The sequence below is a fragment of the Papaver somniferum genome, chromosome 9 (genome assembly GCF_003573695.1).
Source record: "Papaver somniferum cultivar HN1 chromosome 9, ASM357369v1, whole genome shotgun sequence".
Classification (NCBI taxonomy): Eukaryota; Viridiplantae; Streptophyta; class Magnoliopsida; order Ranunculales; family Papaveraceae; genus Papaver; species Papaver somniferum.
In genome coordinates this window covers 41,533,168-41,547,003 of record NC_039366.1, presented here as the reverse complement: position 1 = coordinate 41,547,003, position 13,836 = coordinate 41,533,168, and the positions used below count along the sequence as shown (strand labels likewise).

General features: G+C 34.4%; 1 protein-coding gene across 1 annotated transcript; it reads left to right on the top strand.

Moving 5' to 3' along the window:
* Positions 1–10,197: 10,197 nt before the first annotated feature.
* On the top strand, positions 10,198–11,842 carry LOC113311858 (carbon catabolite repressor protein 4 homolog 1-like). The gene is made up of 6 exons (XM_026560655.1): positions 10,198–10,270; positions 11,116–11,202; positions 11,283–11,363; positions 11,444–11,530; positions 11,638–11,724; positions 11,831–11,842. Exons 1-6 carry the CDS (start codon positions 10,235–10,237, stop codon positions 11,840–11,842), a joined length of 390 nt encoding a protein of 129 aa, XP_026416440.1. The 5' UTR covers positions 10,198–10,234.
* Positions 11,843–13,836: the final 1,994 nt, after the last annotated feature.

Sequence of the window (13,836 nt, the reverse complement as noted above, 5' to 3'; positions counted from 1 at the left end):
CAAAATCACTTTCAAAACCTATATATGTTAATAATTTTTGAAATTGGTGTTTGGTAAAAAAAAAATCAAAGTGCTTTTTACCCAAAGCACTTCCCAAATTCCTCAATTTTCAAATGCTGGGGAGGAGGAGCTTTTAAAAGCTACAGAAGCATAAGCTTTGGTCCCACCAAAATTTAAAGTTTGATTTGTCCTTTTTGTCCTTATTTTATTTTGTAAATGACAAAAATTATCCTTAAATATATATACAATCGATTTTTATTTTTTATATTTTATTCTTTAAATATTATTAGATTTTATTTTCACACTATTTTATGATACCATTTCATTTAGTTTGTCAAAAAAAAATATATTAAATAATTACCTAATTTTAGTTTGAAAATTATATATATATATATACTAGGTATCACCCCGGCCTACGGCCGGGGATCAACCTTTTTCGAGTTTTGTTTACTGTGCGGCCGGTCAATATCCTCACATAAAATTTTAGTCAGCATGTAATGATCGTTTCGTGTTTGATCAGTCGGGTCATAGCAGTCGGGACCTACGACCCCGGCCGTAGATTAGAAAATATAGAGTCAAATATAGTCCCCGCATTAAAATTTAATCAACATGTAATAATCGGGTCGTGTTTAGTCAGTCGGGCCATAGCAGCCGGGGCCGTGGATTAGAAAATCAAGAGTCAAATGTAATCCCCTAATTAAGATTTGATTTATTGTTTCCTATATTCCTCACTTCCTAAAATTTATATTTTTTTCCTTTTCTTTTTCTTTTCGTGTTTCCAATATTTTAAACGTGGTTAATTTAAAAACCATTATGTAAATAGAATTCTAATACATATCTTATACGAAAAATATAACTAAGGTAAATCAGCTAATTAAATCTAGCACAGGATACTGCTGTAATGGGGTAGTAATACTCTAAGTTTGTCATGAACCTTAGCTTATTGAGTCTCCTTTACTAATATTAAATATGATTAACGTGTCGTCCTCCGCATGCACCAATACCGACACGAGGAATGAAGTTATTGACTTGATAAGTAAATGTTCTTTCAGCAAGCAGGTCTAGCAACTCTGTATGCATGTCGGGGTGAGCATGGGCCGGTATGGAACGGTTTTCACCTCATCCGCATCCAATCCATTGCACTACGGATTTCAAATTTGGCATCCGCATCCAATCCATATCCAACAGATTTGCATCCAATGGATGCACGGATGGACGGATTGGATGCGGATAATCCAATGGATTTGTTTTAGTTAAAATTCATAGTAAAGAAAATAAAGATAACACAAATGACTCCTTATAAAACCTATATATCTTATATATGTATGCAAATATAAAAATGTGATGTAGGTCACCCCAAGCAAACATCTTAAAAATTCCTAAATGATCCATAACATTTTCTAGAACTATATAAATGTCCTTAACTTAACGGATATGGATGTCCAACGGATTTTCAAGGTTACATCCGGGCCCGAACCTTTATCCATTGGATTTCAAAAATTCCATCCGCATCCAACCCATTAACGAACGGTCCGGACACCCATCCGCAAATGAACGGTTGGTCCCGGTTAAATCCACAGATTATGGATCAAATGCTCACCCCTATGCATGTGTCCATACAAAATTTGGGAGAGCTGTGGAGCCCATGTACATAGATATTTAGTAATAGGTGTCTAGACCATTACAAAATTTAGTAATGGGTTCTCAAATGTGTATGCATGCGTCCTGGCTAATCAAATCGAGTAGACCACGAATTTAATTGGTCACGGTAAGGTTAGGGTGCGGTTCATGAAACCTAAAAATTGGTCAAAGTAAAATTAGGGAATTTTGGTTGAGCCGGGCATAATCCGTGCCGTCCAAAATTATATGTTAAAAACGGGATCGGACGGACGTCTATATAGAACATAAAACGAATAGATCTGAACCGTTGGATGACGAAATCGATGGTCGGATTTGTAAGGCTAAACACACACCACTTCTTTTTATAATATAGATATATATATATATATATATATATATATATTAAAAAGTGGTTAAGTAAATTTATTTATTTTTGAAGCATAATATTATATATGTTTAATAGTAAAAAATTTAATTATTTTTAAACCCAATAAAATTGAAACAAAATTATTTTCAGATATATGTCTGTTTTTGTCATTTGCTACAACAACAATGGTTGAATATGATATTTTATCAAACACACTATGATTGTTTTTATTAATCAGCTTTAACTTTAATTAATATTTTACCAAACGTCTAACTGCTTTTTTCTCACAGCACAACACAGCACCGCACAGTAGAAAAGTGCTTTTGCAAAAGCCGCAACAATACCAAATTAGGCCTAAGTCTATTCTATTTTTGGTTTTCGTCTTAAGATAATGACCAACGTGAACATGAAATACAACTAATAATCCGGTCATATTTTACCGAATACCAGGCTAGAATATTAGTCACCTCACAATAACCTAACTAATTAACAGAAGAAGTTATTGCAGAATCACAAAAATCCGAGACAAATAAACTACTGTGATTACTTTTTATATATTACCTATCAGAGATAAATCTCGAGAAAATCTTAGATAAGATCAAACTCAATACGACAAAAAAAGTAAGATCAGGATACGCAACTACAAAAATAGTTGGACCTGGCTTCACGAATCCGAAGCGAAGTCTTTAAGTTGGTAAACCTAGTAATGGTTTTCAGAAGAACTAAAAATCTAGGTTAAGATGGAATTGACTCTAGTCTGCAACTAGGAAACACAAAGTGTTGGGATCAGGTTTCCCAGGTGCTAGAGTTTTTCCTTATATTGTCTTCCAAATCAAGATTGCTTGCAATCCAAGCTAAGATAGCTTTTTAACAATAAAATCAATATTCAGCGTTAGATGAAAACCTTATTTAAGATTCGAGCTAAGTTTGCTTGGAAAATAAGCAACCAATCTCCTTTGTTAGATGGTTTACCTTGATATACGCAAATGAAATATACTTATATTCAGATATGTATGAACCGTACCTAAACTTGGATATTGAGTTGGCTCAATAACAATTAACCGAAGTTATCCATATGAACACTTTTAGCTTAGTTATATTCATCTAACACTTCTAGACTCAATCTGATAATAAACCAATCATGATAGATAATCATATGTATCTAAATGTGTTACAAGAGAGTTGTTCAAATGTTCAGTATCTCATAGATACATACATGAAGCATGTGAAACATATTCGGCTTTGTTTGTAAGTATAAAAAGTACGTATACAAGAACCAACTCATGAACATAATACCATGGTTTGCAAACTGAGTTCACATACCTTAACGCATTAAGAATATAGGGACTTTAGGCAAACAAAGTTCACAAACGAACCTGAGTTCATAAGTATAAGCAATAATTAGCATACAAAGTATGTGAACAAATTGTCATACTAAACAATTTCAGAACCTAATTAGTTTGTGAACTACCATTCTGGACCTTGCCTAGTTTTGTCGTTCGCAAACAATGTTTGCAAACCACAGTTCCGGACCCAATACAGGGAAACTTGTTCGCAAACACAGTTCGCAAACAAGAGTTCCGGACCCAAACTAGTACTTCACCGTTCGCATACAAAGTACATATATTGTGTTGTATCCACACATTGGTAGCAGTTCTAAAACTCTCATTAATCGATTTGAAACATCCTTAAAAGACGAAAATGGTAATCTTACACATACCACTAGCTTCAAGTAATTTTCAAATGATTATTTAATCAATACCAAATATCCCGAGTTAGCATCAACTGATTGTCTCACACAGATCGTATAAGATGTTCAAGGTAATTTTCACATGATCAACTTGAGTTAATATTTAGTTTCCAACAAATGAATTGTTCATAACTAAAGTTCCAAGTATATGATGAAGCATTCTAAGATTTAAACTCATATTTAGAGAATTATATAAACGATATAAACAACTCAAAATTTCAAATGTGTATAACACAAAGTCTATATAGCTATATGAATTATTAGTAGATAGAATTGAATAGACTTATGAGTGATAGATAAGTCTTAATATCCACAAACCTTTTGTCGTCGAAGTTCCTCCAAAGTATTCAGTAGATATTATTCTTCAAATGGTCAACGCTGTGAAGTCTAATTCTCAACTACACACTTTATCCTAATCCCAACATAGTTATAAATAGACTAGAAATCAAGTATATAGTTTTGATTAACTAAACTTGACAAACAAGCTTGAGATAGAAACGCTTGCGAGTTCGACCGAGAAATACTCTAACAATTTTATTTGAGAATTATTTGAGAATGAGATTATCAAACTAGAATATGTTCCTTTTGAACGACAACTAGCTGATATTCTTACCAAACCACTGGACAAAGAAACTTCTGGAAATATTAGAAAGTATATTTGTGTTGTCAAGGTACATTAGCGCCCTATTCTTCCAGTTTTTGGCTTTTACTATTTGTATGTACTAACTAAAAACTGGTTACAACCTTTTTTTAGAGCACTGCTCGGTCAAACTCGCATGCGTTGATATCTCAAGCATGTTTGTCAATGTTAGTGATCAAAATTATAAGTCTTGATTTCTAGTCTACTATTAGTTAAGTCTCGGACTAGGATAAAAAGTGTAGTTGAGCTCAAGACTCCATGGAGATCATCATACAAAGACGAAGAGCTACTCAAGGAACTGGTGGAACTTCATCGACTAAAAGGTATGTGGAGACTTGAACTTATCTATCACTCAAAAGTCTATCTACTCTATCTCCTATCTTGAGACAAAAGTCGTTTTGCTATATAGACTTTGATTATACACATTTGTTATTTCGAGCCGAGTTTATCTCGCTTATCTATTTCTCAAAATATGTGTCGGTAAGCTTTCTCTTTGGCCAAGTTCATCTTTACTAGTGACGAAAGTCATGTTAAGTTTCAATCACTTGAAAATGGCTTTGACAAAAAATGGTTTGTGAACAACTATATAACGTCCTCTAAGAATGTTTCAATGATTGAAATGAGAGTTTAGATTATATAACCATTGTGGGATATAAGCATTGTGTGGTAACTCATACATGTATAAGTCCTTATTCCTTGAACCAAAGTATGCGTACTTTGCTGCTCAGGAAAACCGGAACCATAGTCCGCGTATCCAGTCCGCGTACTGTCGGAGGTTATCATCCTGAGAATTTCTGCTGGAGTTTGTGTATTGAAAACAAACTTATTCCGAGTACTTAAGTCCGCGTACCAGTCCGCTAACTTAAGTTGGTTATTTTCTAAAAACTATTTTTCATGAACTTAAACTTATATAAACTAAGGAATGCAAGACTGTGGCTATAAAGTTCATGAATCAATTCGAGTGAATCAAATCATTTTTGTTTCAATTGTGTTTATTATAAAGATCTAAGCAATTGAACAACTTTCTAACTAGTTCATTTGAGTCATTTGAACTAGTTGTGGTAAAGAAAAATATGGTTGATATGAAAGTGCTCATATGGCTAACCATTTGGTTAACTACTGTTAAACCGACTAGATGTACACGTTTGGGCACGGTTACACAAACCTAGATGAACATGCATTTCATTTGTGTGTAACAATCTAAGTTTCGATATAACGGTTGAAATATATTAGCTTGAATCTAATCAAGTTTTCATCTAATGGTGAATATTGAATGCTTTGTTACTAATCTAACATTGATTGCAAACCCTGATTTAAAAGACTATATAAGGGAGAACTCTAGCAACTGGTAAACCTAATCCTCACACCTCCTGTGTGATACTAGTTGTATTAGCTAGAGTCAATTCTCCTTTAACCTTAGGTTTCTACCGAGACCCTGTAGGTTAACGAATTTAAGACTTCATTGGGATTGTGAAGCCAGACCGATACTACTTTTCTTGTAGTTGTGTGATCTGATCTTGTTGTTTCTGCCGTACTAAGTACAATCGTAAGGATTGGCTTGAGATTGATTTTTCCGATAGGCAAGATATAAAAGAAGTCACAAACATCTTCGTTACATCGTTTGTGATTCCGAAATATATTCTTTCGCTAGTCGATTAAGATTATTCTGAGGTGATTGATAATACTAGGATGTTCTTCGGGAATATAAGTCCGGTTTATCAATTGGTTCATGTTCACCTTGATTTATCAAAATACGGAAAAAAAAATCGTAGGTATTTCTACGGGAGACAGATTTATCTATTACCATAGACTTTTCTGTGTGAAACAAATTTGTTTATTAAAGTCTTCGACTTTGGGTCATAGCAACTCTTATTTGTGGGTGAGATCAGCTAAGGGAATCAAGTGCGTAGTATCCTGATGGGATCAGAGGCGTAAGGAGCGCAACTGTACCTTGGATAAGTGTGAGATTGATTAGGGTTCAACAACAGTCCAGACCGAAGTAAGTTTGTAGTATGCTAGTGTCTGTAGCGGCTTAATACAGTGTGTGTTCAATCTGGAATAGGTCCCGGGGTTTCTCTGCATTTGCGGTTTCCTCGTTAACAAAACTTCTGGTGTCTGTGTTATTTCTTTTCCGCATTATATTTTGTTATATAATTGAAATATCACAGGTTGTGCGTTGAATCGATCAACTGGGAGGTCCAACACTTGGTTCTTGATTGAAATAGATTGATACTTGAACATTGGTATTTGGTACCGTTCAAGTGATTTATCTTGTATTCAATTAGACTCGCAGATTTGTATTTGCTTGAGTAAGTATTGTATCGAGAAAGAGAGATTGTTATAATATGGGCATCCAACTCAAAACCAATTGGCAATGTGTGGAGAGGCCCTAAGGTATTATAAGCTGCAGGGTCTTAGATTGCCCAACAATGTGGGACTAATAATGTCAACACGCCCCCTCACGTGTAGCCTCGTTGGGTCTAACACGTAGACAATTAAATCGGGTGATGTGGAGTAAAGGCGCGGTCAAAGACTCGTCGCAGATAGCCTGCTCTGATACCATGTTAGAATACGGGCATCCAACTCAAAACCAATTGGAAATGAGTGGAGAGTCCCTAAGGGATTATAAGCTGCATGATCTTAGATTTCCCAACAATGTGGGACTACTAATCTCAACAAAGATATAATTCTTTGATATACTTTTATTAAGATTGAGTCTGACTGTCTAGTTGATTCTCTTAAAAGTATATAAGACTTAGTCCATACATATTGCTAATCGAAATATTGGGTGTAGTTGTTAGACCCCCGCTTTTTCAACCTTTCTCTCATAAAGGTTGCTTTGCTTGTTATTCTTTTGTTTTTGCAGGGGAATATCAACTTGTTTTTTTTTAATAGGAAAGAAGATACATTAACAACTTAAATTAAACTAGATTTAAATAAGAGGAGTATTTCATGAGATCTCCAAACTCGTGAGCGGAAACTCAATCCGCTGACCTCCTACTTGAGAGTCAGACTCCTACCAACTGGGCTAACCCCTGATGGTTAGGGGAATATCAACTAACATGGGGAGATTTCTTATTGAACTGGTTCTTAATGATATATATTTATGGGGAGAGTGGTTGTAGATATCGACGAAAGAATTATGCTTATAATCTTTCATGATATGAAAAACTAAGTTAATTCAGATATTAGTTTGTCATGCCGAAGCGTAAGGCATGATTATTATGTTATTTAATCGTCTTCATGTTAAGAAAGGTTGATTTAATTGCATATTCTTTTCTTTCGTTTAACGAAATACGGTACAATTGTTATATTTTTATTATTTTGTGTGGATTGTTATGTTTCAAATATTTCTGGTTAAGAAAAACTTTCTCAATTTTGATTTTTGTTTTTGCTTAACGAAAAAGGGATCATTTGTTTTAGTCCTTTTGATTCCTGATAAGTAAAATTGAGTTAATTTTGATATTAGTTTAAACTTGTCAAAATTAGGATTCAATGATTCAAGTCTAGTTGATTCCTTGACGAGAAAAACTAGTTAAATAACCTAGTTTTTGTATTGTCTAAAAGAAGGTACAGTTATTTTTTAAATAATGAGAACCTAATAAGAATATCTCCAACAGAAGGTGCAAAAAATCCTACGTGGATTTATTATTTAGTCCTTTTATTTATGGGGTCTATCCAGAGAGCAAATTAGGACCTTATGTCTAAAAAAATATCTCCAACATTGAAGGAATGTATTAATTATTAAAAGAGAAAACATGACGTGGAGGTGCATCCGAAGGTGTAGTTAACACTTTCTTCAAGACCTTCTTATTTAGTATGGCACCCTTCCCGATTTGTAGGACCTGCTTTTGGAGATGGATTTAGTTTAAATGGGGTCAAAAATCTTACGTCTCATATGAAAATAAAAATTATAATCTTCTGTTGGAGATGCTCTAAGGGAAATTGAGCTAAATCCTATGACCGATCCTAATATGGATCCTTTTTTAATGCATTACTCGGTCGAATTCGAAAGGTTTTCTATCTCAAGTTTGTTGTCAAATTTTTAGTCGCACAAAACTGTATCTTGATTTGTAGTATGCATTTATTCAAGTCTCAGATCAGGATTCACAGTGGGTAGTTGAGTATCAGGCATCACTGAGTCACCTATTGAAGACGCAAATCAACCGAAGACATTTGGAGAACTTCATCAATAAAAAGTATGTGAAAACTGAACCATTCTATTTACTCACATGATCACCATTCTTTCTTTATGAGACTAAGTCGTATGACTATGTGGACTTTAAACGTCGCATATAGGAAGTTTCGATTCAAGCTAGTGTTGTTGAAATCTCAAAATATGATTCAAGCAATAGTCATGCATATACTTGATTAATTTAGTCAAATAACAATTTATTGTTTGTGAACTAAGTTATGTTTCAAGTTGATCATTAAAAATATCATGAGCGATGATATTCATCACTGATATCATTTTGGAATGTTTCGAATTGATTATAAGAGAGATATAGACCTACTGAATATCTTAATACAAGTAAGGGTGCACAACGGTCGTCTCGGTTCGGTTTTGGACAAAACCAAATACTAAACCGCACATGATCAGTTTTGACATTTCAAAATCATTCAAACTACCCTCCCAAATCGGTTCGGGTTTGGAACTGGCCGAGCCGGTGACCGATTTGACCGGTTGGGTCTACAAAATTATCAGGCTGTCTACCAGACTACCAGTACAAGTACCTGAATTATCATCTCATCATTCATTTGAGATTTATAAGGGGAAATTTAGTACATCAAATCATATAATTAAAAAGATACATCGCATTTAATTTCATATGCAGACTATAAAATCATAAAATATTCACTCACAACGTCCAACGCCACTTCCATTAAATCTCCAGTCGAAACAAATGTTAATTATCACTTGAAAATGAAGAGCCTTATACCCATCCATCAAAGGATGACGAGTAGGAATTACCTATAGGTACTATTATGGTGTTCTTAGTTAGTGGCAGGTCCACCCACTAAAGCCCAGTAACTGGAGGTCCATAATAAAAAGAAAACAATAAAATTGGACCCAAATTTTTAGTCCCTGGTCCATACACGTGCGGGACCTTTTCTGTGCATTTTTCAAATTACCGAAATACCCCTTTTCTATGAGGTTTATAACCAGTTTCATATTTCTACTCGCTCATTTTTTCAGATCCATTTTTTTCTCTCTTTCCTCTCGATGCAGCTTCAAAATCTCGACATCGTTTTTGAAGATTGTTTGTTCCAGGTATGTTTTCTAATCATTTTATTTGATTCTTTGTTAGTTTTCTTCTTTTTTTTGATTTGTTTTTTTGACCGAATCATGAGAATCAAATCGATTTTCATGATGTTTTATATTTTTTTTCCTTTTTGGTAATCGTTATAGATGTATTCCCAACTGATTTTGATGATTTACAGTTTTTTTATTAATTTATTAGTGTTTTAGATCGGCTTTGGTTTTGTTTTACTCATGGATTCATCACTTAATTTGTATGATTCAGTAGTACATATATGTCGTACTGAAAACTGCTGAATCAATTTTGTTATTAGTTATATTTTCATCACTTTTTGATAATCGTTATAGATGTATTCCCAACTGATTTTGATGATTTACAGTTTTTTATTAATTTATTAGGTTTTAGATCGGCTTTTGATTTTGTTTTACTCATGGATTCATCACTTAAGTTAGATTTACTTATAACACTTCCATTTTGTTGGTTTTAGATGTGTTTCAGTTTGTTTTTGTATATGAAGCAACAGTACGTATATCCCGTACTGACAGAAAATCAATTTATTAAGAAGAAGAAGAAGATGATGATGATGATGCATCGTTATGATTTACGACGAGAAGATTTGTTTGTGTTTCCGGGTATGTTTTTTAATCATCTTTTTTGATTATTTTGTTCGTTTTTCTTCATTTGATTTTTTTTTCCGATTGTATTATGAAGATCAAATCGATTTTCATGATGCCATTATGTTTTTAGGTTTGATACATTTTTCTTTTGTATATGAATTGACAGTACGTATACGACGTACTGATACAAAATTCTTATGATTCGGTTATATTCAAATTTTTGCCATTTTTTTTGGTTCGATCTATGAGTACGTATGTGTAGTACTGAAATATGTGCTTTGATTCGGTTATATTCAGAGTTTTTCCATTGTTTTTGGGTTCGATCCATGAGTACGTATGTGTAATACTGAAGTATGTGCTTTGATTCGGTTATATTCAAAAGTTTTCCACTGTTTTTGGGTTCGATCCATGAGTAAGTATGTGTAATACTGAAATATGTGCTTTGATTCGTTTATATTTCTGAGTTTTGCTATTTTTTTTGGGGTTTGATCCATGAGTACGTATGTGTAATACTGAAGTATGTGCTTTAATTCAGTTATATGCATGGATTCATCACTTCTTCTTGATATGCAATTGATTTTTTAGTTCATGAATATGCAGTACATATATGACGTACTGTTACAAACTTCTCTCTTACATCAAATAAATTTGACAGAAGCCATTCTGGTTTTTCCTTTTCATGGTATTCCAGTGCATGTATAATGAACTGGAATACTAAATAAGAAAAAGACTATTCTTGTCTCATATTAGTTATTTAGATATGAAATTGCTGTATTAGCTTGGATTCAAGATTATGTCCACATAGCCAATCCTTAAGTTAAGGATTTAGTTGCAACAAAGCTAATCATTTCTTGTTTCAGGTTCAAAGTGATCATTTTGATGAGTTTTTCGCCCCTAAGTTGGACAAACATGGTTATCAAGCTCTCTACAAGAAGAAGACAACAGAGGTTTGCTTGCGGACATTTTTGATTTAATGGTCATAAACTCCAAATATTCAGTTTTGTGATAATGAATTTTTTCACTGTAGGTTTACACCGGGACTTATGCTATCGATGGTTGTGCAACATTTTTCCGAAGGGACAGATTTTCCCATGTGAAGAAATACGAGGTTTGGAGATGACAAACTTTCTTTTGAATTTATTGTTACTCTGTTGGTTCACATGTTAAACAGTTTACTTTTGTATGTAGGTCGAATTCAACAAGGCTGCTCAGTCACTGACAGATGCTGTGGTCCCAATCACTCAGAAGAAAGCTGCTTTGTCTCGACTTCTTAAGGTGATTTTTCTTCTTTGGGAGTCTCTTATGCAGTTAGTTGGTGCTTAGATTCTTTCCCAGAATCTTACTCCCTGTATTATTCTATTTGTCCATTCAATTTTGTATAGGATAATGTTGCGCTAATAGCGGTTCTGGAAGCAAAATTTAGCAACCACGGAGCCGATACTCCTGGAAAGCGACAGCTTCTTTATGTGGTAAGAAAATTGAAATGTTGTCTGTTACATTTTCATTTGTGCAAAGCATCCTAATATGTTAATCTAGTTTTCTATGTATCACTCGATCCTTGATAATCACTTTCAGGGTTTGCTGTAGATATTCAGTAGCTTCTTATGGACATTAATTTTTTTGGTTAGTTTTTTAGTGGTTATGTCACCCTGTTCAATCATGCAAAACTGTACCTCTTTTGTATTAAAGAAATACTAGAGATTAATGGTATGATCCTAGAATATATGTGATGTAAAACGTATATTGTAGTGCAGCAAATATGTACTCGAATTTGTAAGCATTCAGATATATAATCGGATTTGTAAGCAGTACGACAGATATGTATCATTAATTCTAATTTATTTATCATTGATTCTTACAGATTTGTACTCTACCTGGAAGCAGTGCAGCAAATATGTACTCGAATTTGTAAGCATTCAGATATATAATCGGATTTGTAAGCAGTACGACAGATATGTACTCAGACAGATATGTACTCAAATTTGTAAGCAGTGTAGCAAATATGTACTCGAATTTTTAAGCAGTGTACCAGATATGTACTCAAATTTGTAAGCAGTGTAGACACACACGTTTGGTAGTAATGGGCATTATGAACATTTCCATGTTTTAATTAATTTTGGACCTCCGGATAAAAAAAAATTCAGATAGGACCCTACTATAAATAACTATATGGGCCTAGGACCAAACAAGAAATTTTCCATATTTCAAACGTGAATCCAAGATCAAACTTCAAGCAGCAAAATATGTTACACAAGGGACAAATGGCCAACCATCTTGCACAGCATAACCCAAAAATCTTTTATAGAATTCTATGATTCCTTGGACCCAACAAAAAAAGAAAAAGAATGCTTAACCCCTATTCCTAACATAATTCTGGGGTTAGAGAATGTAACAAGATTTTAGAATCTAGTGCCTGCACTTAACTAAGAATCCTGATAATGGAATTGACTCTTCAAAAGGGTTGCTTCATGCATCTGAGTGTCTACCACGAGGCATCAGATTTGGTATGTACGACGACGGCATTGGCTGGACGAATGCCTGTGGCATGAAATATGTAACTGGCCCTTGATGGCTTCCAAACACCATCGGATTGCCTCCCCCTGGTTGAATTGCCATCATCGGCATCTGATTGCCTCCTCCTGGTTGGATTGCCATCATTGGATATTGCATTACCATTGGTACCATTCCAGAACCACTCTCTAGATTCATTGGTCTCTGACCAGCAACATTCTGATTAAAGGGTTGAAGAACATAAACTGGTTGCATGTGAATAGCAGCACCACTTCCCCAAGATGTAGTAGCAGCAGCACCAACCCCATGATCGGAAGATCTACTTGTCATACAGCTAGGATTTTCTGCAGTACGTTCTGCCAACTGAATTTTCTCATCTATGGTTTCAATCTTGGCTTCCACCGAGTCAATAAGTTGTTGGATTTGATCAGCACTTAAGTTATTGAACCGATCATCCCATTCTAATCCATCAGCATTGCTATTATCTCCCGCAAATTCACTCGACTATCTTCATCAATTTTGTTCTCTCCACCATCGCCAGATACATTATTAAGATCAGTGTGTTTCCTAGTACGTTCTTGTTTCGGCAGACTGAGATATCGCCTAATGATTCTGAATAAATCGCCTAAATTCTGCGGTTTCGGGTATTTATCAACACCTTGTTTTGGTCCGCCGTAGACAAGCATACATGCATCAACACCAACCAATATAGAGAATTCCTCAATTTTCTTCTGTAACCCTTTAATTCTCGTGGCATAAGATTTAACAGGATCCATCTTCCTTGCTTATTCCTTCTCTGGTGTGTTTCCAATAGCCTCTCTTAAACCAAACAACGTAATGATTTGTGAGCTGAAACAAAAAGAATAGTTCTCATATTTATAGGCAAACTAAAAAGGTCATGGTCCCTAATTAAGAAGATTCTGACTAGTCAGACACTCCTCCTAATGGAAGGAGGAAGGCGCACACCATACAGATAATCATATCCCATGTGCACCATCTTGTTGAAGTTTGGTAATTAGGTTCATTTACCAAACTTGGGAATCATTAGGTAATTCTAGCAAGCCGCTAGT

Coding starts and splice junctions, on each gene's coding strand:
- LOC113311858 (XM_026560655.1), top strand. CDS start 10,235: ATGATTTACGACGAGAAGATTTGTTTGTGTTTCCGG. Junction 11,203..11,282: donor ACAAGAAGAAGACAACAGAG/GTTTGCTTGCGG, acceptor TTTTCACTGTAG/GTTTACACCGGGACTTATGC. Junction 11,364..11,443: donor CCCATGTGAAGAAATACGAG/GTTTGGAGATGA, acceptor TTTTGTATGTAG/GTCGAATTCAACAAGGCTGC.